The 24,641-nt window shown below is 47.0% G+C and overlaps 4 protein-coding genes across 6 annotated transcripts; 3 read left to right on the top strand and 1 right to left on the bottom strand.

Annotated features, from left to right (window-relative positions):
* Positions 1-1,970: 1,970 nt before the first annotated feature.
* Positions 1,971-10,107, top strand: LOC120675224 (trihelix transcription factor ASIL2-like). 2 transcript variants are annotated; one of them, XM_039956334.1, is made up of 2 exons: positions 1,971-3,021; positions 9,758-10,107. In XM_039956334.1, exons 1-2 carry the CDS (start codon positions 2,124-2,126, stop codon positions 9,763-9,765), a joined length of 906 nt encoding a protein of 301 aa, XP_039812268.1. In that variant the 5' UTR covers positions 1,971-2,123; the 3' UTR covers positions 9,766-10,107. The 2 variants fall into 2 exon arrangements, with proteins under 2 accessions (XP_039812268.1, XP_039812267.1); XM_039956333.1 differs by having other exon boundaries at positions 1,971-3,108.
* A 1,936-nt stretch (positions 10,108-12,043) lies between these two features.
* LOC120675223 (probable E3 ubiquitin-protein ligase RHG1A) lies at positions 12,044-16,004 on the top strand. Of its 2 annotated transcripts, none has more exons than XM_039956332.1 (9): positions 12,044-12,333; positions 12,548-13,357; positions 13,524-13,607; positions 14,122-14,277; positions 14,349-14,405; positions 14,745-14,818; positions 15,172-15,268; positions 15,358-15,459; positions 15,550-16,004. In XM_039956332.1, the coding sequence occupies exons 1-9, from the start codon at positions 12,301-12,303 to the stop codon at positions 15,616-15,618; spliced, it is 1,482 nt and encodes a 493-aa protein (XP_039812266.1). In that variant the 5' UTR covers positions 12,044-12,300; the 3' UTR covers positions 15,619-16,004. The 2 variants fall into 2 exon arrangements, with proteins under 2 accessions (XP_039812266.1, XP_039812264.1); XM_039956330.1 differs by having other exon boundaries at positions 12,044-12,454; positions 12,546-13,357.
* A 686-nt stretch (positions 16,005-16,690) lies between these two features.
* On the top strand, positions 16,691-20,711 carry LOC120675221 (protein CONSERVED ONLY IN THE GREEN LINEAGE 160, chloroplastic-like). The gene is made up of 10 exons (XM_039956328.1): positions 16,691-17,185; positions 17,343-17,398; positions 17,496-17,595; positions 17,691-17,789; positions 17,981-18,067; positions 18,208-18,299; positions 18,416-18,508; positions 19,334-19,402; positions 19,494-19,711; positions 20,334-20,711. The coding sequence occupies exons 1-9, from the start codon at positions 16,817-16,819 to the stop codon at positions 19,627-19,629; spliced, it is 1,101 nt and encodes a 366-aa protein (XP_039812262.1). The 5' UTR covers positions 16,691-16,816; the 3' UTR covers positions 19,630-19,711; positions 20,334-20,711.
* A 1,317-nt stretch (positions 20,712-22,028) lies between these two features.
* On the bottom strand, positions 22,029-23,455 carry LOC120675222 (dof zinc finger protein 5-like). Its single transcript, XM_039956329.1, has one exon. It carries the CDS (start codon positions 23,256-23,258, stop codon positions 22,758-22,760), a length of 501 nt encoding a protein of 166 aa, XP_039812263.1. The 5' UTR covers positions 23,259-23,455; the 3' UTR covers positions 22,029-22,757.
* Between the last annotated feature and the right edge of the window lie 1,186 nt (positions 23,456-24,641).

The following is a 24,641-nucleotide window of genomic DNA, read 5'->3' as shown; positions in this document are numbered from 1 at the left end:
ATGTGCATTTGAGATAGATGTACGAGTTATTACTTATATTATGATCGATATAGAAATCGATCGAATCATCTGTTCCTTTAACCAAGAAAAAATATTTCTATTTTCCATGTCCAATCGCGGATCTCGGAATTTCTACAATAAATTAGATAGATAGCTAAGCTAATCTAGTTCCCTATACACGAGTCTGTTGTCATTCTACTGCAACAGTTGTGCTGGAATGATGAATACCTTGAGCAGGTAGAAGTAGAAAGAATTTTGCTAAAAACAAAAAGGCTTTCTTTCTAAAGTAAGAAATATGCTAATTTGATTAATATTAGGAAAAATATTAGGAAATCAAATGAGTGAGTTTATGCTTCACTAATTGAATGATAAATGACTACAAGTGATGGGTTCATGTGCCAGACTTGTTTGGCAGAGCTCTTAGACCCGCTTTCAGATTGAATGACTAGCAACTCTGTCAAATAAGTGTGTGCAGAAAAGTGATTCTAGATTGATTTCATGAAGTGGTTCTATGAAATAAATTAAAAGGGTGGGAGCTATACTAAATTTAACAAGACTGTAAATAAACTTCAGAAGCTGAGCGGTAACTTCTTTTGCTTTTGTGCGAATGAAAGTCAACCTTAATCTAGGCTATTGAAGAGCACCTTCTATGCATGACCACCCTCTTATCCAACTACGTAGAAATTACTAGTCAAAAACAATATTAGTAAAAACGTTGTAGTTTCACTTTTGTTTGATTTGGCATGGCTACGTAACATTCAAGTCATCATATAAGATTCTTGATATGCTCCAGAATTTTTGGAGCGCGCCGATCTCATCTAGATGAAAATCTTTTGCACACTCTTTCCAAATTTTGGAAAAATCTCTCCAACCTCCATTGTAGCCAATGAGTTTTTAATGTGGATCATGTGGTCAGTCATCACGTGACACTCAAGGATCAACATATACCTGTGAAACAACATCATGAAACTATAGCACCATACGTTGGGGACAAGAATTTCATGAAACGATACACTACTTCTTTGCCTTTTTTTTTTTTGCGAGAACACTACTTCTTTGCTTACGTGGCTATCTTGCTAATGTTAACACAAATCGGATCACGATAACGTTGACTTGTTCCACCATGCTTCTTCTACTACTACTAGTATATTTTGACCCTTGAATTTTCGGAATCGGGCAATCAGCTCTCAGTCTCAGAGACCCAGATTGACGAGAAGCCAGAGAACACGAGAGGACAGCAGCGAGGCAGCCACGACCGAGTGCGCGCGGCCGCGGCGTGACTCGTTCCCCGCGGACCTCGGCGGCGAGCCAAAAGGAACCGAACCGCCCGCCGAAAACAACGCAGCAGCCGGCGGGCGCGGTGCGCGCGTCCCCCGCGCGGAGTCTCCGGTCTCCCACGCCGCCCACCAGCCGCGCCCATCCCTTTCGGCGCGGGCGCCCGCCCCAAACGAAACGCACGGCGGCCGGCCGGCCGGCTGGCCGGTCCACCTTCCCACCTCACCTCCCCCCGCGAGATCGCGATCGGTTCCCGAGTCCTCCCCCCCCCCCCCCCCCCCCCCCCCTTCGGCACGGCACGGCGCGGCGCGAGGCGCGTAACTTCCCCGGCCCGGCGGCCCGCACCCGCGTCTCCGCCCACGCCGTCCGTCCGTCCGTCCGTCCGTCCCACCCACCCACCTATCCCGCGCCGTGCCGGCCGGCCGGCCAACCGAAACCACGCCGATCTTTATTCCGGCTCCGTCCCCCAGCGCCAACAGCTAGCCAAGCTAACCCCTCCTTCCCTCGCCGGCTCGGTGTCCCGGTCAAACCCGCGCCCCGCCCCCCACCGACGGGGCCGATCCAACGGCGGCCGCTCGCCCAGACGGCACCCCCCATGCATCCGCTCCGCTCCTCCACGTGCCGCGCCGCGTTCGTCACGGCCCACGGGCCGGTGCTCCTCCCCTCCCCTCCCATCGCCGCCCGCCCCTCCCCTTCTTTTATTCCCTCCCCACCCCGGCCTCCTCGCCTCGCCTCGCCCGCCGCCCCACATCTATCCACCCGTCCGTCCGTCTCGACGCGCAGGCGAGAGAGAGAAAGAGGGCTAGGTCGTCGTCGTGAGGCGTAGAGATCTGGGAGGAGGAGGAGCGATGGACGGGAAGCTGCCGCCGCCGAACCCGAACCTGCCGTACCGGGAGGACTGCTGGAGCGAGGGCGAGACGGCGGCGCTCGTCGACGCGTGGGGCTCGCGCTACCTCGACCTCAACCGCGGCAGCCTCCGCCAGCCGCAGTGGCGGGAGGTCGCCGACGCCGTCAACTCCCGCCTGGGGGCCTCCGCGCGCCGCCGCCCGCCGCGCACCGACATCCAGTGCAAGAACCGCGTCGACACGCTCAAGAAGAAGTACAAGGCCGAGCGCGCGCGCGGCGGGCCGTCGCCGTGGGCCTTCTACGGCCAGCTCGACCTCCTCGTCGGGCCCACGCTCGCCGGCGGCGGCAACGGCTCCAAGAAGCCGTCCCCGCCGCGCGCCGCGATGCCCGTCTTCAGGAGGCGCAAGTCGCCGTCGCGCTCCCCGTCACCGCAATCGCCACCGCCGCTTCCCATGGCACTGCCCCTGCCAAATTACCGCCGCGGTTCCGATCTTCCCTCTGCGAACCTCATCCACAAGGCAGCCGCCGCGGCCGCGGCCGCCGCTGCGGAGTCTGACTCAGAGGACGGCTACAACAACAACAATGACTCCGACGATGATGATGGTTCTCAGCAGTCGCCATCGCGCTCTGTATCTTCTCGCTCCGGTGGTGGTGCCGCTGCCGCTCCTGCTGTTGGCAGCAAGAGGAAGATGAGCAGCGGGAGTGGTGGGTTCGGGGAGCTAGCGAGGGCAATTGAGACGTTTGCGGAGATGTACGAGCGCATGGAGGCCGCGAAGCAGAGGCACGCGGAGGAGATGGAGAGGCAGCGGATCAAGTTCCTCAAGGATCTGGAGCTCAAGCGGATGCAAACTTTTGTGGACATGCAGCTGCAGCTTGCAAGGGCAAAGCACGCCAGGAAAGGTGATGCTTCATCGGAGATGCTCATGTCTCTAGCCGCACTGCCTTTTCTCAGCAGCCCTGCTTATCTCTGAATTGAAGAAGAGTTAGGTAAAAGAAGATTTTGCTGCTTAAATTAGGGTGCAGTCAGTTGGTTGCTGCGATAGGCTTTAGTGGATTGTTTTTGTGCTTGCTAAGTCCATGCCATTGTTTGATACAAACCACAGAGGTACTGCAGGTGTTTAAACATGCCTTGCAATACCTTATGCTTAAGTTTTTCTTAGGTGAGATGGAAATTTACTGGTTTAGGACATGTAACTGCCAATGTAATCTAGGAATTTAATATCTATTGCCTTTGTTCAATATCACTTCAGATTTATTTGGCAATTTATGTTTATGCCTGATTTGTTTGCAACTTTGATGGGAGGCCTTTGCTTCATTTATGTTATCGCAGTATTAGGTGGCTTTGTTTTTTTTATTGTCACCTGCCTTTCTAATTTGGAAGGGAAGTCTAGTAGTTTTTGTTAGTGTACGTGGTCCTCTGCCATGTTAAATTTTGACTTCCCAGTTTCTCTCATTTGAGACATGTGGTGGTCCCACGGTGTTGTAGGGTAATGTTTTCTCCTTTCTAGTTGGGGAGGGAAACTCTAATACAACAACAACATAGTCTTTTTTTCCCAAGCAAGTTAGGGTAGGCGAGAGATGAAACCCGAAAGAAATAAGTTCAAGGTTCAGGCACATTGATAGCTAGTCTTCAAGCGCTCCTATCCAAAGCTATCTCTTTAGAGATATTCCAATCCTTAAGGTCTCTCTTAACCGACTCATCCCACGTCAGTTTAGGTCTACCTCTACCCCTCTTTACATTATCGACCCGCTCAAGAACTCCATTATGCACCGGCGCCTCAGGAGGTCTTCGTTGGACATGTCCAAACCATCTTAGCCGATGCTGGGTAAGTTTCTCCTCAATTGGTGCCACTCTGACCCTATCCCGAATAACTTCGTTCCGGACTCTATCCCTCCATGCGTGCCCGCAAAACCACCGCAACATCTGCATCTCTGCTACACTCAGTTGCTGGACATGTCGCCTTTTTTAGGCCAACATTCAGCACCGTATAGCATCGTTGGACGAATTGCTGTCCTATAGAATTTGCCTTTTAGCTTTTGTGGCACCCTCTTGTCACAAAGGATGCCAGAAGCTTGCCGCCATTTCAACCAGCCAGCTGAAATTCTATGCCTAACATCTTCATCAATATCGCCATCCTTTTGTAGCACCGATCCTAAATACCGAAAAGTATCCTTCTGGACCACCACTTGTCCATCTAGACTAACGTCTCCCCCCTCATGCCTAGTCGCGTTGAAATTGCACATCATGTACTCGGTCTTGGTCCTACTAAGTCTGAACCCTTTCGACTCTAACGTGCGTCTCCACAGCTCTAACTTCCTATTAACTCCTGCCCTACTCTCGTCAACTAGCACCACATCATCAGCAAAGAGCATACACCAAGGGATCTCACCTTGTATATCCCTTGTGACCTCATCCATCACTAAAGCAAATAAATAAGGGCTCAATGCTGACCCCCTGGTGTAGGCCTATGTTAATAGGAAAGTCAGTGGTGTTGCCATCATATGTCCGGACAAACGTCGTCGCATCCTTGTACATATCCTTAATGAGGGTAATGTACTTAGTTGGGACTTTGTGCTTCTCCAAGGCCCACCACATGACATTTCTCGGTACTTTGTCATATTCCTTCTCAAGGTCAATGAAGACCATGTGCAAGTCCTTCTTCTGTTCCCTATATCTCTCCATCAATTGTCGTATTAAGAAAATCGTCTCCATGGTTGACCTTTCAGGCATGAACCCAAATTGGTTTTGGGTCACACTTGTCACTCTTCTTAGGCGATGCTCGATAACCCTCTCCCAAAATTTCATCGTATGGCTCATCAGCTTAATCCCACGGTAGTTAGTACAACTTTGAACATCATCCTTGTTTTTGAAGATAGGTACTAATATACTTCTCCTCCATTCTTCCGGCATCTTGTTTGACCGAAAAATGAGATTAAAAAACTTAGTTAACCATACTATTGCTCTATCTCCTAGGCATCTCCACACCTCAATGGGGATACCATCAGGGCCCATCGATTTACCTCCCTTCATCATCTTCAAAGCCTCCCCGATCTCTACCTCCTGAATTCTCTTCACAAAACGTCTGTTGGTATCGTCAAAAGAGTCATCTAACTCAAGGGTAGGGCCCTCACTCTCCCCATTAAACAACTTGTCGAAGTACTCTCTCCATCTATACATGATCTCCTCATCCTTCACTAGCAGTCGATCTGTCCCATCCTTAATGCATTTGATTTGGTTGATGTCCCTTGTCTTCCGCTCGCGGATCCTAGCCATCCTATAAATGTCCTTCTCCCCTTCTTTCGTGCCTAGCCGTTGATACAGGTCATCATACGTCTTACCCTTTGCTACATTCACAGCTCGCTTTGCAACCCTCTTCGCTAATTTATAGCCCTCGATGTTGGCTGCACTCTTGTCAAGGTGGAGGCGCTTGAAACACTCATTCTTCTTCTTAATAGCCCTTTGCACCTCGTCATTCCACCACCAGGTGTCTTTCCCCTCCTGTTTGCCTCCCCTACTCACGCCAAACACCTCTGAGGCCACCTTCCGAACACATGTTGCCATCTTTAGCCACATGTCATCTGCGTCTTCTCCTTCTTCCCAAGGCCCCTCACCTAGTATCCTTTCCTTAAACGCTTGTGCCGCTTCCCCTCTAAACTTCTACCACTGTTCTCGCAATCTTGGCACGTTTGTCCCGGTGGACCCGTACCCGAAGACGAAAGTCCGCCACCACAAGCTTGTGTTGAGGGACAACACACTCCTCAGGTATCACCGTACAATCTAAGCAATCACGTCTATCCTCCCTCCTAGCAAGGATAAAGTCGATCTGGCTCGAGTGTTGTCTACTACGAAACGTCACAAGATGGGATTCCCTCTTTTTAAACACGGTATTCGCTATCAACAAGTCGTAGGCTAACGCGAAGTTCAACACATCCTCCCCCTCTTGACTCCTGCTACCATACCCAAAACCCCCGTGCACTCGCTCGAACCCTACATTAGTCGCACCCACATGGCCGTTGAGATCTCCTCCTATGAAGAGTTTCTCGCTGGTAGGCACGGTACTAACCATGCTATCTAGATCTTCCTAGAACTGCATCTTGGTGCTCTCACTAAGGCCTACCTGAGGGGCATAGGCACTGATCACATTCAAAACCGAATCTCCAACTACCAACCGGATTAGGATAATCCGGTCGCCTTGCCTTCTAACCTCTACGACTCCATCCTTAAGGCTCCTATCAATCAAGATGCCTACACCATTCCTACCCGGAGTTGCTCCCGTGTACCAAAGCTTGAAGCCAGTATCCTCAACCTTTTTCGCCTTCTGGCCCTTCCATTTAGTCTCCTGAACGCATAGAATATTTACACGCCTCCTAATTGCTACATCAACTAGCTCTCGCAACTTACCCGTTAGGGACCCTACGTTCCAGCTACCTATACGAATCCTAATTGGCTCGACTAGCTTCCTTACCCTTCGCACCCGTCGAGGGAAGTGCGAAGACCCTTACTCATTTTTCACTACACCCGGGCGTAGATGTAGCGCGCCATTCAGGTGACGACCCGGCCCTTGCCCATTTATCACCACACCCGGGTTCCGATGTAGCGCGTCGCTAAGAGGGTTACGCCCCAACGAGTTTTTTGTGGGTTTCAAATCCATTAGAGTGGCTAGTTTTATGCTGGTTTGCCAAAACCTAACGCAACCCTGCTCCTTTATCCGGGCTTGGGACCGGCTATGCTGAGACGACTCAGGAGAGAGAGTCTTCCAGTCAGCATAGGCGGAGTTGGAGGGAAACTCTAATACTTTATGTTTTTTTAATAGTGTATATGTGAGCCCTGGCAACTCACAAAGTTGTGTTTGGTGTACCTGACAGTAGGTTTCCTTACCTTTTTAGTTTTAGTTTGTCTGTTGTGACTTGCCAAATGCCAATGCTGAAAATCTTTGGTCTGGGTCAACCTTAAAGGAGTGCTCATTAATGGATGGTAATGATCCTTTGTGTCAAGTTTTGTCACTGATATGAGAATTTGATGGTTCTGTACTAGCTCGGTGTTGGGTAGTTTAGTCTTGACTGAAGGCATTTTTAACTTTTAAGATCTTCCCTTGAACTTGGTTTTAAGCTTAGTTGATAGAATTGAATCGATGAGGAGTTAAAATTATCCACTAGTTTCGCTTAGTAGAATGTTATGCTTCTAGTTTTCTGAACGTGTTATGTGCTTGGCTTGTTCCTCAGATATTTCAATTTTAGATCCTTTTCTTTTTAAAAAAAATACATAAATGAAATTAGCCTGCACAAATGATGATAATCATAACCTGCTGTCATATTCAATGTGATATATTCTCTCCAATCCCAAATGTAAGTCCACTAGGAATGTAGGACATTGACACGCTGTCCATATTACACTTTGACCAACAATATCTATAAAATATTTTTTTTTGAATAAAAAGAGTTACACATCATGAAAGTGTTTCTGATGAATCTAGTAACATCAGCATCATGTTACCAATCTATGTAACATTTGAGTTATTGATGGTTAAAGGTAAACAAATTGACTTAGGACAAAGGCAAATGGACTTATATTTGGGATATGAGGAAGCATGTTATAATGTCTTCTGTTTTATGTGAACTTGCTTGAGTTGGTAGTACTGCATTTTTTTGGGAGATTTGCATATATACCATCAGAAAGTGAATACTTTCATCCATATCGTCACTATTCTGAAAGTTACAGTTATTATCCCCTTCCATTTCTAATGGACAAACTACCCATGTCCCCAACCACTCTGCTGCACCCCCCCCCCCCCACCCCAAAACACAACACACACACACACACACACAGAGCACGCACGCACAGCCATTTGTGCAGTTTTCCTGACTGATGCTACCAGCTTGGAGGGTTTTACCAGTGTGCGGCATTTAACAACATTTTGAAGTTACTTTCGTTCCAGCTTTCCGAAAAACCCTGTCTCGCAGAGCACCAATTAACTCTTTTAGGCCAGTCTCACTCTCTCCCATCTTAGGAGCCTGCCAGGACGTCATTTGTACCACCTGGCACCAACGCTGCCCCTCTCAATCCACGGTAACAAAGTAGTTGTCGAGCCAATGTCATCCAGAACACCGGTGCCAAACGCCACCCCTCTTGGTCCAAAGGAATGAATCGTCGCTGACCAGAGCCTTTGTCCCAGCTGTTTAACCTTGCTAGTGCACCGAGCTACTCGCACAATCACACTGCCTCATGCCACCACTAAGAAGCCTGCTTCCCTTCCAAATTTCAAACGTCCAACCTAAAAAATGGGCTCCCTGCGTTCTTAGCCTCTGAGGATCGAGGGAGGAGCAAGGCTGATGCCATGGAGATGGCCACATCGGACAGGAGCAAGGTTGGGGATGAAAGGAGATGGACATATGCTGTAACTGAAAGAATGTTTGAACTTTCTTGGTATGGATGGGCAGAGTTACTTTTTGATGGTACAGATGGATAGATAATTTTGTATTTGATGGTATAGGTGCAATTTTCTGATTGTTTGTTTTTGTCTGTTAATTAGACTGTACTAGCAGTTATTTGTCTGACACAGGAACTTAAGAAGAATGTCATAAAAAATAGTTTAATGTATCTGAATCTTGTTGTACTCACATTATGTGAGTTCAGAGTTGCCAGGCTCATCTGTGGGATATTTCTGGTTAGTTCATTAGTGTACATAATTGTACATGTCTGGTTGTATTTGCATTTGAATTATAGTATTATACTAATTGTTTTTTCAATATTTTTTTCTTTGTTTGGTGGACCAGTAGTAGAACATTTAACTGCATGCTCATTAGCCACCTCTGACATAGATTAAACCAAACTTAGCTCATCTAAGTATTTAATCATTAATGACCCATGTATCATAGAAGAAACATGTGGCTTTTTTTTACTTCTATTGTTAAGTCTAGTACTTGTCTGCTGTTTTTGTGCATAAGCTGGAGTCTGTTCTGATTTGCAAAACAGGCATTGTTTTGATATTGGCAAACACTTTTTTTTTGCCAAAATCCAAGCATGAGTTTAGATCCCCTTCAATTTCAAATACCCCGGGCTTGTTATCTTTAAATGCCCTTGGCATGCTGTGTGATGGTTGGCATCTACTGATATTTATTGGACTTTTTTTGTTAATTTTTTCATACAACTTTTTTTGTTAATTTTGTATACAACTCGTGGTATCATGTACAGATGTACCTATTGTTTTCTCCAATGTTGCACCCTCTTTTATTCTAGTCAGTTCTTCCAGAGATGAGATGATATAAAAAGAAGATTGTTTGATTGGTTAGATTGCAATAAGAGTTTGTACTTTGATTGCACGTCAATCACTCCTAGGAAATCTCATACTAAGAATTAGTTTGTGCGTAAAGCTGTCTTGTTGCATCATTTCCATACCTATCACTGTATTTCCTGTGTTGATCTTGCAAGTGGTGTTCAAAGACTACAGTTGAATTTTACTTCATCACCAATCATCGTCTTTGTATTTTTAAGGTTCGTCATCAGATTTGTCGTCTGTGTTTTATGATTGTATTTTTAGTTTGTACATCATCAGATTTACTACTTGAAAAAATTCTTGCATTTCTGTTGGGCAGCAGTATTGCGTACTGATACATTATTAGTTTCTGTTCTTTTCAGATTGTTAGGAGACAAGCTAACGAGATGATTTTGCCATCGTTGAAGATCCACTAGGTTCACTGGTAGCAGTTTGGTGTATAGACGGTCCTGAAGTTGGTAGTGGAAACAGAGTGAGCTTGCTGATGATGGCGTGATACCTGTTCTCGCCAATCAGTCCCCAAGTGTGGACGACATGTCTGATCCCTCTTTTCCCTTGCCTAAACAGTTTTGAGTTGCTGAGCGGAGTCATGTAAACTAAAGGCCCTTATCTTTCGTTTTCTTTTGGCAGTTCTCATATAGTTCTGTAACCAAAGTTCAAGTGACACAGTTGAATTCTAAATTTAACCGCAAAAATTCTGGAATTTACCCCATTGCATGGATTCACCGACTGAAATTATTGGCGTGCGTCTACGGCTACGGCCGACGCATTTCCAGTCAGGCACCACAGAGGAACTGAGCTTAAAGAGAACCAGCACTCGTATCGAGCAGCAGGTCCCTTTTAGGCCTTAGCTGAATCTAGCAATATATCAAGCAGCACAGGGAGAAGGCGCGGTCACTTGTCCTTGGCCGTCCCCTTGTCAGTGGTCATGTGCTCTAACAAGTGCCACACCCGCACTAGCCGCAAGCTGCTCCTGCCCTGCTCCGCGAGGTTTTCATTCACGAATGGGGTTCGGCATCACGTCCTTGTAGGCTCCATCTTCACTGTCACTTTGCCTCTTTGGGAAAGGTGGTGTGGAGGACACCAGAGCAGAACGCTGCATCATCCCTTGCTGTGCGCCGGACTGAACATGGCAGTGCATCGCTGCAACTTCTTACCGTTTCGAAATTTCACTTGTTGCTTTTTTTTTATGGGCACTTGTTGCTTTTACTTTGGGAATTAGAGAGGTACTGTAGGGGAGACTCCGCTAAATCTTCTTTTTACAAGCTTTGGAGTGAAAAAAACAACGCGAATTGTATTTATTTAGAATATAAAAGGGTGGCATGCTCCCTCCCGGTATACAGTTCGATTGTAGTAGTGCTTAAATTTTACTCTTGCGGTGAAATTTGGAAAAATATTTTTATTTCATAAGTATTGGTAATAGCGTTAGTTCGTTCTAGAATGTGGTCAATTTAAGTTTGTTCTAAATCAATTTAGTTTGATCGAATTTATGGGAACACCCATCAAAATCTGTCTTAGCAAATTTTTTTACTCCCACCACAACAAAGTCAACATATGACTCGTCAGTGTATTTTTTGATATTACAATTATAATATACTTTTTATAGCTTTAGTCAAAGGTAGAAAAATATAACTTACTAACCAGATTAAAGTTACCTGCACACCTAGGTAAAAAAGTACATGCATTTTTCGTATAGTTTTTATTGCGTTTAGCCTGACCTTTTAGGGCAACTGCACTGATATGGTCTAATAGTCAGTCTCATGTCTCATAATTCTAAATGTTAATAGCCACTTTACTCCCTCTTCTCCCCCTCCCTCTCCCTCTTCTCCCCCTCTCTCTCCACCACGTAATCATAAGCGACTTATGAAAAGCAATGTACTTGCCCTTTAACCACGTGTCCGCATTAGCGCCGAGGTATCCCACCAGTCCAAAAATTCGGACTGTCTCCGATTAACTGCCTCCGAAAATTCACTCCCTCCTGTCCTGCGCCTCAAACTTTTGGAAATCCTGGTGGGCCCGGAGCACCCACCCGGCTCCGCCGGAGGCCACAGACCGCCTCTCCATTTCCCTCTCTCTCGCCTCTTGGTTACTAGGGGTGGGCAAAATATAACCGAAACCGATTAACCGAACCGAACCGAACCGCTTTAACCGTAAAAGTCGGTTAATTCGGTTAACGGTTAATTTTGCGGTTAAAATTTTTGAGATATTCTTTAACCGCATATTATTTCGGTTTTGATGTGCCACTAACCGATTTAACCGAATTAACCGATTTAGCAAGTTGAGTGTAATATGTATTTATCTTATGTCTTAAATATATGTATAATCATGTGAGATATCAAGAATTCTTGGTTTTCATAATTAAGATATCTAAGTGAGGCTACATTAATTGTTTTTCTAGCTTTCTAAGCTTATTTTAGTGGCCAATAGCTTGTAGTTGATGTCATAATTTCATTCTAATTTGCTTGTTATTTATGTATTGTATACATTACGGTTAACCGCAAAACCGAACCGATTTAACCGCAACCGAATTTACGCGGTTAAAAAATTTCTAGCTACAATTTCGGTTAAGAGTTTGTCATAATCGAAATATTTCAAAACCGAATTAACCGAACTGATTTAACCGCAATATCCGAATGCCCAGCCCTATTGGTTCCTCCTGGCTCCTGCCCCTCTCCCTTCTCAGCCCAAAATTCACCTCTCGCCGCTTTCCGCCTCACCGGCGGCCGGGGGTCCTCGCGACCTCATCCCCAGCTCCCTCGATCACCAGGCGAACCCTCGAAGCCTCACCGCGCCGCCGAACGCTTCGCCAAGCCCCCGCCCACCGGGACACATCACCTCGAATTCTTCTCCCGTAGCGCGCTGCCCTCCCCCCTCTCTCCTCGACAAGTGCCGGCGGCGCGGATCTATGCGGACCCGGAATTTGTATTTTCCCTCGTTGGTAAGGAGCATTCGCTGGGGGCTCATTTGGGTTCTTACTTTCCCATTTCCGTTTCTGCGATCGATCGATTCCACGTGTCTGTTTCTATTGGATACCCCAATCCGTCCATTTCTTTTTGCGAATTTTCCGCTTGTGGTTGTGGTGCTTGTTTTTCCAATTTTTTGTTGCGTGGAGCTCCCCTGATCCTCATGGCGTTTCCCCAAAATTTTTGCAGGGGATGGAGGTGCAGGTGCTCGATTTGTCGTCAGACTCCGAGGGCGAGGTGTCGGCGCACTCGCCTCAGCACAAGCGTCCCGCGCGGCAGGCGGGTCCAGGTGCTGATCGCGGGGGTGGAAACACAGGAATTGGAGGAAGCGGCGTCGACAGCCTCTCTAGGCAAGAGGGCGCAGCGAGGTTGCTGCATCCGCCCAGCGACGCGGTGAAGAAAGGGAAGGAGAAGGTTGGCGAGGGGAAGAGCGCGTGGGCTGCGGGGCCTCCGAAACTTGGCGGAGAATCGCTCGGTGCTGCTGGTGTCGTCGTGGGAGCTGGGAGAGATCCTTGGAGCGCACTGGTGAGCAAGCGTAAGGTTGGAGACAGTGGAGATGTTGGAGCTCGGTGTTGGGATGCCTGGGGTGATTGGGGTGATCAGCTTCGCGACTCAGTCCCTGTGCTGCAGAAAGGATCGGAGAGCGAGGAGTTTCGCAAGGGTTCTGCCACATCAGATGATCACTGGAAGGGTATTCTTGGTGCTAGACCTGCTGATCCTGCCAACACACTGCGCTACCCGTTTAATGCTGGCAAGAGAGAAAATGAGGTTGGAATGCTATCTCAAGACTCTCTGGATACTCATGAAGTTTCTGGATGTGATGACTTTCTTATGGAAGAAAGTAGCTCAGCATGGCTTTCGAGGATCGAAGGGCTGAACTTCCCATTTCCTGATGAGCGTCAGTTGAGAACCAAGCAACTTGAGGATGATGAGGTGTTTGCCCGAATGCTTCAGGAGCAGCTCAATCAGGAACAGCCAGGCTCTCAGCATTCTGAAGCGGTTGTTATTCTGGACTACTCAAATCTTAATATTGACGTGTCCTCTCACTGTCTTTTTCAACCAATTTCTGTTCCATAGTTGATTTGTCTATTTATGTGTCTGTTTCTGATGATTCGTGTGTATTTCAGTTGTCACAAATAGCTCACTTATGGCTAACATTGTGCAGGTTGATATGACAATAGCCTGGACATTACATGAGCAAGATGCTCTGCATGCCAGATTTGCTGCAAGAGAAGGGCAGTCTAGTTCTGTAAGTTCTCACATGGCTTGATGCCAGCACGAGGTGTTGTTTTCTGGATTGTGAAAGTCGTTTGGACATGTTTACCAAATGCTTTAACTATGAGCTGATATGTTGATACTGATAATTTTTTTTTGGAAGTTATGGACACCTTAATCTAATCAAGTAGCTCAATTATATCCCATCAAGTATTGGAACTGAAGAGGATGCATATTATGATGCCTGCCTGTAAGCATGTAAAATTTAGCACTTGGTGGGTTCATTAAATAATAAATAGAAAGCAAGCCTCCGTAGAAGTATTAAAAAGTATCTCTCATTGCTCCAATCTTGATTTATATTCTAGTTTTGTACCTATGTATTTCCCTGTTATTCATGTCTATTTTTATTCTCATTTATATGAATCCCCACCTTGACATATGTCCTTTTTCCTCCTATTTACTATGGAATTCTGTTTCTCAGTTGCTATTTATCTAACTTTTAGTAGCATCCTTTCTTTTCTAAAAAAATGTACTCTTGTTATCCCCAGAACCAGAGGGACAGATCAATGGCACACTTGTATTCATTTGGTCGGCACTCACCTGCTCAAAGTTTTGCTTCTTGGGCATCCAATCATACTCAGCTTCCAATACCAACCAGAACTTTGCCAAGAAACACTAACTGTCCTCAAGCGGCACAACGTGATGTGAGATACTTACAAACTAGTTTCTTGAACCTCCACCTCTGTCCTGTGCCCTGACATTTTCTCATTCTCAGATGCTCATCTCTCAGTTGACCAGGGGGTGCTTCAGAGAAGACATGGATCTAGAAACGGTTAGAACATACTCTATATTCTTGACGATCATGCTACTTTGGAATTTTGAGAGCATTCAGCATTTACCTATTCTCTTCTGCTTATCTAATACGGAGTATGTCAAGCAGCTTCTATACACCTAAATATCCACACCGCTTGGGTTGTGGCAATAGTCACAGTAAAAGTTTGTAAAGTGCCATACAATATGTTGATAGATTAATTTCGATATGGAAGGATAATACCAAACCAAAAGCCTCCTTCCACGTCCCTCACTAGATCTAAAGAGTATACCGCTTAACACATTTCAATATCAACGTCTTAGCAATCATGCTGTGTTTTTTTTGTTTTGTAACATGTAGAGAATGGCTGTACTGGACTCACTTTCTGAAGCATTTGATAACTGTGGGGAGACATTTTCTCCAGATTCTGATGAGTAAGTATTTCCTTTTCTGTGGCACCTTTTCTTTTCAGACATAATTTTGGGTGGAAATTTCTCCGACCATATGTTCTGTTATTTTCAGAATTTCATCCTTTGCTATCATGTTTGGTTGATTGTTGCGTATCAAATATTGTTTATTTGGGAACACGTCCTGCAAAGTTTCATATTAAAAAAATGCTAATACTCCAAACAGTTCATGCGTGCAGTGCCGTAGCTTATAGGTTGCTCCAATTGCTTGTCCCATATGGATCCTGCAATATGAATGAGACCCTCTTGATGTGTTTCTTCCTTGCTGGGTTGTTGCATATCCATTGTGACTAATTAGTTTTGTATTATTGTTTTGTTAGTGATGATTATGAGACCCTCATAGCACTTGATGCCAACATCCATCACAGAGGTGCTTCTGATGATCAAATAAACAGCCTGCCGCTGTCAAGAGTTGAGGTTCGGATTCAATCTTACTCATGATGGTGTGCATTCCCTTTCCCTCGTTTTAGCTGGCCTAATTTGACTCCTCTCCTTTCCTTTTTCAGGGCGATATTTGTTCAGATGAACCCTGCCCTATATGCTTGGACTGCCCTGCTGGTGGGGACTCCCTCCGGCATCTGCCATGCTTGCACAAGTTTCACAAAGAGGTACAGGCAAACGCTTGAATTGGTCAGAACTGTTTTCTGTCCTAATGTTTCAGTTTAATATCCCTACTCGATCCAACTTGTCTTCTGCAGTGCATCGACAGATGGCTCGGTATGAGGATCTTGTGCCCTGTTTGCAAGTCAACTGTGTTCTCGCAGTAGACTGTATCATGAAGGTAGCATGAAGGTAGATTAGCTGACCAATGTGTACATTCTGCTGGTTGATCTGTGGTACTGCTTTGGTACTGCTGGTACTGCGGCAATGTGTACATTCTGTTGTTGATCTGTGCTCTCTTCTGCTCGTGGTTATCTGAAGTGGTGTGGAGCGTTTATTGCTGTGAGAGAAGGCACTGGAAACCTCATATTTCCTGTTGTTGTATACCCTTTTTAGGTGTCATGACATGCATAGAAGCACCTATCGTACTTCAGTTTTGGGCGTTGCCATGGGTGTGAAGGGCTGATATTGCGCTATGTAATTGGCGTTCTAACTTCCAATTACAAATGAAGTTAATTGATTTTGGAGATCTAAAGCTTTTGCTGTTGCCTTCTGTTTATGCAGTTCGTCTGTTCTGGTATGATGTCTGTTGATTTTCTTCAGTTAGTGATTTTGCCGGGAGGGTATTTTGTAACACCAGTCCTGTAAATTCGCTCCAATTTGAATTCGAATCTGGACCTACTGGGTGCTACTCAGGTCTCGGTGCTCTAACCGCTAACTGCTAGGCTAGACACCCTTTGACCAAGCGCCGAGACATCTCACATCTGATCGGTAGAGACTAGAGTGACGTCTCAAACACTGCCGTCGTCCTCAAACTTCTCCTTCTGATTATGCCTGGAAAAACTTGAACTCTTTATCTTAAGTTACAGGCTTAGAAGGAGCACAGAATATGTACGTAGCATATTGTCCTTGCGTCCAACTTAATCTTTAATTTTTTAGCAAAAAAATAATAAGAATTTAGTCTGTTTTCTAAAGCTCGATCTTTAAACTTTATAAATTTAATTTTTGATCCTCTACCAGTTATACACAAATGGATTTTTGTTGGTGACTAGATGACAGTTAACATGATCGGTATTCGGTACACGTTCAGTAAGAAAAACTTCAGGTTTCGCAAAAAAAAAAGTCAGAAACGTTTGAGGACGTCATATATCACCATTTCCTCGAAAGATGAGGGGCAAATATGAAAAAGTGAAACCCGGACGCCGCCCACCCCACAGCGGCGCCCGCCGCGAGCCCACGACGGCAATCTCCCGTTCACCCGTCCGCGTTCCGGATCACTCTCTCGACTGCCACTGGTCCACTTCGCTCCTCCGCTTCCTCCCCGTTCCGCCGCCGAGATATTTCATACGAACCCCTCACTTGGCCATGCCGCTGCTCGCCGTCGCCTCCTCCACCCGCGCCGCGGCGGTGCGGCCGCTGCGCGCCTCGGCGGCCTCGGGCGAGGCGGTCCCGTCGCCCGCTGCGGCTGCGGCGGAGACCGCGGCGCGGAGGCCCGTGAAGGTGATCCTGCCGAAGAAGAAGCCGCAGAAGTGGTCGACGGGGATGGAGCCCGGGGAGTACGGCGGCGGGCCGGCCACCATCAAGCCGCGCAAGTACTGGTGGGGGAAGGAGGACCGCGACCCCGTCGGCAACACCGACGACTTCATCTGGAACAAGGACTTCCTCCCCCACATGGAGCGCGTCATCGCCAACGGCGGCGCCAGCGCGGAGCCCACCATCACCCGCCTTACTCCGGTGTGTACCTGCGCTCTCCGCCTCGTTCCCGTAGTTTGCTTGTGGCTTTGCAGTTCCACTCAGCGACTAGACCGACCTGCCTGGTCTCAATTGTTTAAAAAAAAAATCGAGCTCGAGCGTGGATACTAGGTTTCTAAGGAGTAAGTCGATTGAGCAGGTCGATGAGGAGGAGTCGGGATTTCTGAGCATCAACCGTGCAATGAGCCTTGACAGGTTCCTGCCATATCTCGCCTTGCCTTAATATCGATCAATTCTCTGTCTTTCGACAATAGTTCTGCACGGTTGAATGATCTGGGTGTATGTTTTGTAGTGTGGAGGTTGACCTGAGCAAGGAGCTTCAAGCGCCGACCAGGCCAATCCTGCAAACCCAGGTTGAGGCTGCCAGGAGAGGCCGGGCCTTTGGTGCTGAGGTGAGATTTCTCTACGTGCTAACCTCTTCCCTTTATTGTAGCTCTTTTGTCTACTGGGGATGGTGATAAGTTGGGTTTGTGGAATTCGGGTGTAGGCTGTGAATGGTGCCACCTCTGCTAGATGGAGGCTAGTCCCGACTCGCCGGGAGCAGGCAAAGTGGGACAGAGCTGCCAAGGCTGCTACTGGTGGCAGTGTAAGTCACTACAATCCTTTAATTGGCTTATTGGTTGCTCTAGATCCTTCAGGATGTGTGATGTAACAACTTGCAACTATTGTACACTTAGCTCCCCCACCCCTCTCTTATTTGTACATATGTTGATTTGTATATTATTATTAATTTTACTTCTTTCATAAGTGGTATCTGTTCTTTTGGTCCCATTCTAGGATGTTATACTAAGGGAGTCCAAGTCAAGAGTGCAGCAAGGGGACCCTAAGGTATTGGCAGCTAGGTCCAGAGAGGAATACCTAAAGGTATATATATCCAAGTCATTTTCCTCCACATGATATTCATCAGGGAGTTGCACGTGCAAATTTGTTTGGCCCATATTGGTATTGTGTACTCTTGAAATATGCATCTTTTGGTATTTTATTGATAACTCCAATTTTTGCAGTTAAAACAAAGATTGCAGCTGCTCACTTTAGGCGTTGGTGGTGTTGGTGTAGTCTCTGCTTATGTTTCATACTCTCCTGAAATTGCTGCCAGGTTAGTTTTCCTGCTTATGTAGAGATAAAGTTGAAAATTGGCCTTTTGGCTTTACCACTTCCAGTCTACGGTTATCATTTACTTCAAGTCTTCAACTGACAGCAGTTACTCTTCAGCTTTGGTGCAGGGTTGATTGGATCATTGGTGTACCTCCGCATGCTTGGAACCAGTGTAGATTCCCTAGCAGGTGGAACTGGAGAGACTGTCAAGTATGTTCCCTTCAGTTAGTTATTTACTTATTTCACAAATTGGGTTTGCAGATAGATGCTCAAATTAAATTTACTCAGACTTCGGTTTAGTTTGCTTATTTGAAAAATTGGGTTTGCAGATAGGTGCTTGAATAAAATTTGCTCAGACTTAGGTTTAGTTTGGCACAGCTAGCTTGTGCTAAATATAGTTTCTGATATCATTCTAAAGGTCTGCAGTTCTATTTTCAAAATCGAAGGTTACTCCTGGTCAATTCCCTCTGATAGAACTAATTCATTCAATAACCTTCGACAACAGAACATACAAGGAAAAGATCTTTTTACATTCGAGATCTTTTCTGGAGCTATGCTTCGTTGTCGAGATAGATTGTGGAGATGCAGTTCAGATAATAGTAATACCCTGTAGTTGTGACCCAGCACATTGCTTGATCCGTAAGGTTTAAGCAGCTGATTTTCATGCACACAAAACAGGGTAGGATGCTTTTAATTGGTAATCTGTCATTCTGTAGGGTTTAACCAAAGAACGTGAAAAAAATGATGGTTCTCATCATCTGAATATCCATGAGAAGCCAATTCCCTTAGTAACAATTATTTGTTTATCATAAAATGGCTGCTGTATTTTTTTTCCTGCAACGTACAATAGGATGTAGCACATCTGCAAGGGCTTGTTTGCTTGCAGCCCTGGCTCCGATTTCGGTCGCCGGGGGCCACGATCGCTGCCTGAGCGAGCGAGCTGCCTGCCAGGCTCAATCCAAACAAGCCCTAAATGCTATGTATCTTCTAAAAGATGTTTGTGATGAAGGCTACCCTTTTATGGCATGCTTGCAGGAGTGCTGCTGCACAACCAAGATTGCTTATTCCAGTGTTACTTGTGATGATGTACAACAGATGGAATGAGTAAGCAGATAAAATTCTCAGTAAATTCTTACTATTGATTCAGATTATGGGAAAGGAAGTATTTTTCTTACATTCTTTGTATCTGGTTCAGGATATTAGTTCCGGATTATGGCTTCATGCACCTGGAGTTGATACCGATGCTTGTTGGATTTTTTACCTACAAGATTGCTACGTTCGCTCAAGCAATTCAAGATTCGATACCTACAGTTGGAAATCGTGAGGTCTGAACAGTGCCTTTGTGAACGGAAGATACATGTCGTTACCCTAATCCCTGAGGGAAGATTGGTCAGTGGTCACCCAGATAGTAAGGTACCAATCTTCCTCTCTTCAGCATGATAACAAATATGTGCCTATGTTCCTGTCAATACTCAATAGTGGTTTTCTTCCTCTCGTTTTTTCCTTCCCTTTTATTTTTGAAATCAGCAAGCAAGATATCTGTTCATTATTATAAGTCAAACCCAGACAGATAATACATTGACCCCGAAAAGGGAAACAAACCACCGTTATCAAACGGAACCTAAGAAGCACACCTGTTGGGAATCACCAAACATTTTTTTTTTTGTTTTGAAGTTGTTTCTATAAGTATGCTTGTAGCCAGTGCATGTGATTCTGACCATTATTTGATTTTCGTTTATTGTGCCCGCACCTCATGGTGCCCTTGAAAGTGCATGCATGACCCTAGACTTGAAGCAGCAGACACCTATCCGGAATCTCAGATGCCTACTTTTGCTGTCTACAGTGTTTTTAAATTGCAATAATGAGTGTACTCCCTGCTGATGCATGTGACTCTGACCACGGAAGAACTGTAAAGATTTATGCTCGTAGCATCCTTGAAGCAGGATTGCTGTAGGCATGCGTGATTTTGCACCATATGAAATGAAAAGAAGTACAACCTTTTCCGTTTACCCTGATCCAAAGGCTTATTTTACAGGTTGGTTTAAAAGGATCTGATCTGGCGTCATCACCAAGTAGATGAGATGCTCATTAAGGATGCCATCTGAAAATCTTTAGTGGAATAGTGGTTAACAACATATTTTATACAAATGTTCTACTACGACCCAAGGTGGTAAACAGGTGATGTGGCCATATTCACTCCATGCTGTTAATACGTAGATCATCAATGTTGTACAGATTTACAACTTGGGAACTTTACCACGATGACAGCATTTAGCAGGATGAACAAAGTGGTATACAGTTCATAGACCACGAATGAATGTAAGTAATGCCGGCTGTCAGTTTTCTTGTTTTAAACAAAGCCACACCTTGCAAATGCAATAATCATCGAGAAACTCGTTATGTTTATGGCAAATGTTCATATACTGTCTGTTAGGCACGAGCTATGCACTGTGTGTTTTACACTTGGACTTGCACCAGATCTTGTTGACTGGTACTAAATGTAAGCAGTATATGCTTAACGTTGAAGAGAACAAGTAAACGGCAATAGTCAGTAACAGTAAAGCTATCACCTCTACAGCTCCACCACCACTAGCCGGAATGGACATCTGAACCGTGGCAGCTTTTCCATCAGAGCAAGTATTATATTATAAGTATTATATTTGATTGTAAGTCGGCTAAATGATGAGGTGGAGGAGAGAAGAGATGAGAGAGAAGAGAAGCGGGCTGAAGCTTACAGCCAGTTTGGACACAAGAACTAAGAAAATCTGTGAGAGAGACAAGTGGGTCAAATATTAATTGTGAAGAGAGGTGGGCTAAGGCCGTGTCCAACGACACTGGTGAAATTGCCGACTGACTGGAGCTATTAAAACAATAAAAAATTGAAACAACATCCCTTCCCCGCTCTCGTTTTGCGTTCCGCTCTCACATACCTTGCTATAGGTTAGCGACGAGATAAGAGCCGGTACATCAATTTTCACGGTTCCTCCCTCTTTCAGCTCACCTTAAGCCAGCGATATCTTGCTTTGTTGGAGGAGGCCTAAGAGAAGGCTGCAAGGATTTTTACAGCTATCAAGCTGGTTGTATTATTAGCCTTACTCTCAAGGTTTGGGGCTGAAAATGGAAATATAAGGCTTACCTTTTCTTGGGACAACACAATTCACATAATTCGAGACTCGTTTAGGAAATCAGAACTACGGCATTTCCCAGAGATGTCCTGAAACTCCACACAAGATCATTTATTCCAAAAGTGCCCGGTAGTGATAACAACAGCTTCTACCTACCCCTTCCGATTCCCATTCAAGTTTCCAGATCTGCATCAACCTGCCTGCCGCTGAATGTTGTCACAGATTTCACATGATCCAGCATTCATTGAATGTCACCTGCACATACTAGTATTAACTGAACTGCACCGCGGAGGGTAAAAACACGTGAACCAACCAAGAGGAAGTGGGGGATGGAGAATGATGATCCTTCCATAGTTCACCGTTTCACCGTTGCCGAATTTTACAGCAGCAGTACTAGTACATTCATTCTATGCAGTATGCAGCACGGATACGAATACACATATCGGTATCGAGTCGATACGGATACGGAGATACGTCATTTTCTAAAAAAATCAATATGCGGATACGTTTTAGTAATTTTTTGTAAAATAAATATTAATGCATATTAATGGTAGGAAAAAGAAAATAAAAAAGAAAAGAAGAAGAAACTAAGAAAGTCCAGCCCAAGAGACCACCAAACAGTCCATATAACCTTCCCTTTTTCTAGATCGGTCGATCGGAAGTAGATTTTATACGTACCCAAATAAGTATCTGATTTATGTTTCATTTATTTTTTTTACAGATATTTCTTCGATACGTATCCGTCATGTATTCGCCGCGTATCGGTATCCGATACGTATCGGATACGTAATTCGCACCTCTCTGGAGTATCGGGGTAACGTAGCATTCATTCATAGCAGCTCACTTTTTAAACCGCCTACCAAACTTAACTCTCGCGGTCGCAGCTGGCCGGCCGCATCCTTTTGGCCACCAAAAGAATCCTATAAAGGTATGAAAAATAGAGCCTAATAAAACCAAAGGGCAAAGAGGGGCCAGGGTTAACAATTTCGGTCGGAAAGACCGAAATTTCGGTCATTTTTCCCGTTTTCGCTACTCACCGGGACAGAAATTTCGGTTCGGAAAATTGTATATTTGAATTCCAAATTCAAAAATATAAAAGTCAAATTTTGGTCAAACAAATGAAATTCCGAACAGTAAAAACGAAACTGTTAACCCTGGGAGGGGCTACGTGTGAAAAGGGCGACGACGGGGCGCGGGGGTGGCCCCACGCAGGCCGGCCGGCCGGCCCGTCACTGGGGCGTGGCCCCGGGCGCGCGGCACCGCGCCACGGCGTCACGCCCGCGCGGGGAGGAAGCCTCGAGCGAGCGGAGCGGCCGCGCCCTACGACCGCCGGGTCAACGCTCCCCGCCCCCCTCCTCGGCGGCGGCGGTGGCGGAGGACGCGGTGGCGATTGCGGCGGCGGCGGCGGCCGATCGGGCGGCCGGGCGCGGCCTGCGGCGGCCCGGGGACGCGGAGGCCACGCGGCGGAGCGCGCCGCCGGCCGTCCAGTAGCGGCGGCACGCGCGGCAGAGGTGGCGCGGCTGCCGCACGTTGTAGTTGTTGAAGTAGCAGAACTTGGTCTCCCGGCTCCCGCACCGCGGGCACGGCAGCGGCTCGCCCGCGCCCCCTGCCCCGGCAGCCGCGCCGGCGCCGGCCGCCTGCAGCTGCAGAACCGGCGGCGGGAGCGGCCGGGACTGCGGCTGCGGAGGCGGAAGAACCGCCGCCGCCGCCGTCGTCGTCGTCAGCGGCTGCGGAGGATCGGCGCCCGCCTCCGCGGCGCGGTGCGCGTCGGGGGGCTGGATGACCTTGCCGAAGAGCTTGAACCCCGCGGCGTTCGCGTCGGGGAGGTCAGCCATGGTCGGGTGGAGAGCAGCGGGACTGCGGGAGGCGCCGAGGCGGGGGCGCGGGGGTGGGTAGGGGGAGGACGCCGCCGCCGCCGCCTTTTATACCCGGGGAGCGGAGGTGGAGCCGGTCATCGCCTCGCCTCTCCCCCGCCCTCACTTTGCTTCACACACCTGACTTCTTTGCGTGACCGCCCGCTACTAATAGCGCATGTGGCTGCTGGAAAAAAAGCTCGTTAACTGGCTCGGTGCCTTTTTTCAAAATTGCTCCGATTACGTTCGTTCTTTTTTTTAAATAAAGATTAGTTGATTTGGAACAAAAGTCAATTTTGACCGGCTCGGCTCGGCTCGGCTCGGCTCGGCTCGCTCGATTTGAAGTTGCATATCAAACAACGCGGGAGACTATAATAAATACGAATATATTGATTTCGAAGAAAGCTCGAAAAAAATCTCGGCTCGGCTCGAGTCCAGCCCTAGACATGGGCTCCCCCCCTCCCCGAACCTTTTTTAAGATCGGACTGGAAGGTCTCTCTCTGGCTGGTGCCTCCTGGACTGGGAAGCATGGACCGTGGCATGGAGCCGCAGGCGCCCAGAGGGGGGGGGGGGGGGGAATCAGGCGGAAAACGCAGAGAAAATATGCCGGGGTCATGTGGCCCGGAGATTTGGCCGGCCGCGCAGCGCAAGGGTTTCGGGCGCCGGACGCGAGAGATCCCCTCGCCGCAGCCGCTGCTGCAACTTTTTTGGCTGCTGCCAGCCTGCTCCCGGCTCCCGCCTCACGTCGTGTTGACCCCGGCGATTTCTTCTCGTTATCATAATCGTTTGACTTCCCACGGTCGCCGCCTTTTTCCCGCCCCGGAATAAGAGCGGATTGGCCTCATGTGGGCGAGCGATACGATTCTTGTGTGCCGCAGCAGCAGCCTTGTTTAGCCGCGAAGCAACACGGCCGGAAAAGCACCAGTGGGATTGGTACTTGGTAGCTGCTGTAGCATCTGGCTCGGAGGATGCCGACATGTGCTGTGCTGGAGAGGGAGACGGGAGCTTATCTTTTTTTGGCTGGGCGTTGACATCGTCGCTCTCTCTCTCGATCCCCGTTGTGTGCGCGTGACATCTCCCCAGCTGCGAAAAGCGCCGGGGGCCTGTGCTCAACTTGTGCTGCCGCCCGGATACGGGCGATCCCCCGTGAGCGTGACCACGGGATGATCCTGTCTTTTTTTCCATTTTCGGTTCCAGCTTAGATGAGAGGAGGAGGGTAATTCCACGCCCACGCGGTCATCTGAAGCTGGTAAAACTATGGTTACCGACCTGACTGATGACTCACTCTTACTGACCTTTCAAGAGCTTACAATTCTTGGTGACCAAATCGCCAGAACCAGTGAGAAAAACGTGTACGTACTATAA

The sequence above is a fragment of the Panicum virgatum genome, chromosome 5N, assembly GCF_016808335.1.
Source record: "Panicum virgatum strain AP13 chromosome 5N, P.virgatum_v5, whole genome shotgun sequence".
Classification (NCBI taxonomy): domain Eukaryota; kingdom Viridiplantae; phylum Streptophyta; class Magnoliopsida; order Poales; family Poaceae; genus Panicum; species Panicum virgatum.
Note: the sequence above shows the minus strand (reverse complement) of the source record. Positions and strands in the feature narration are given on the sequence as shown.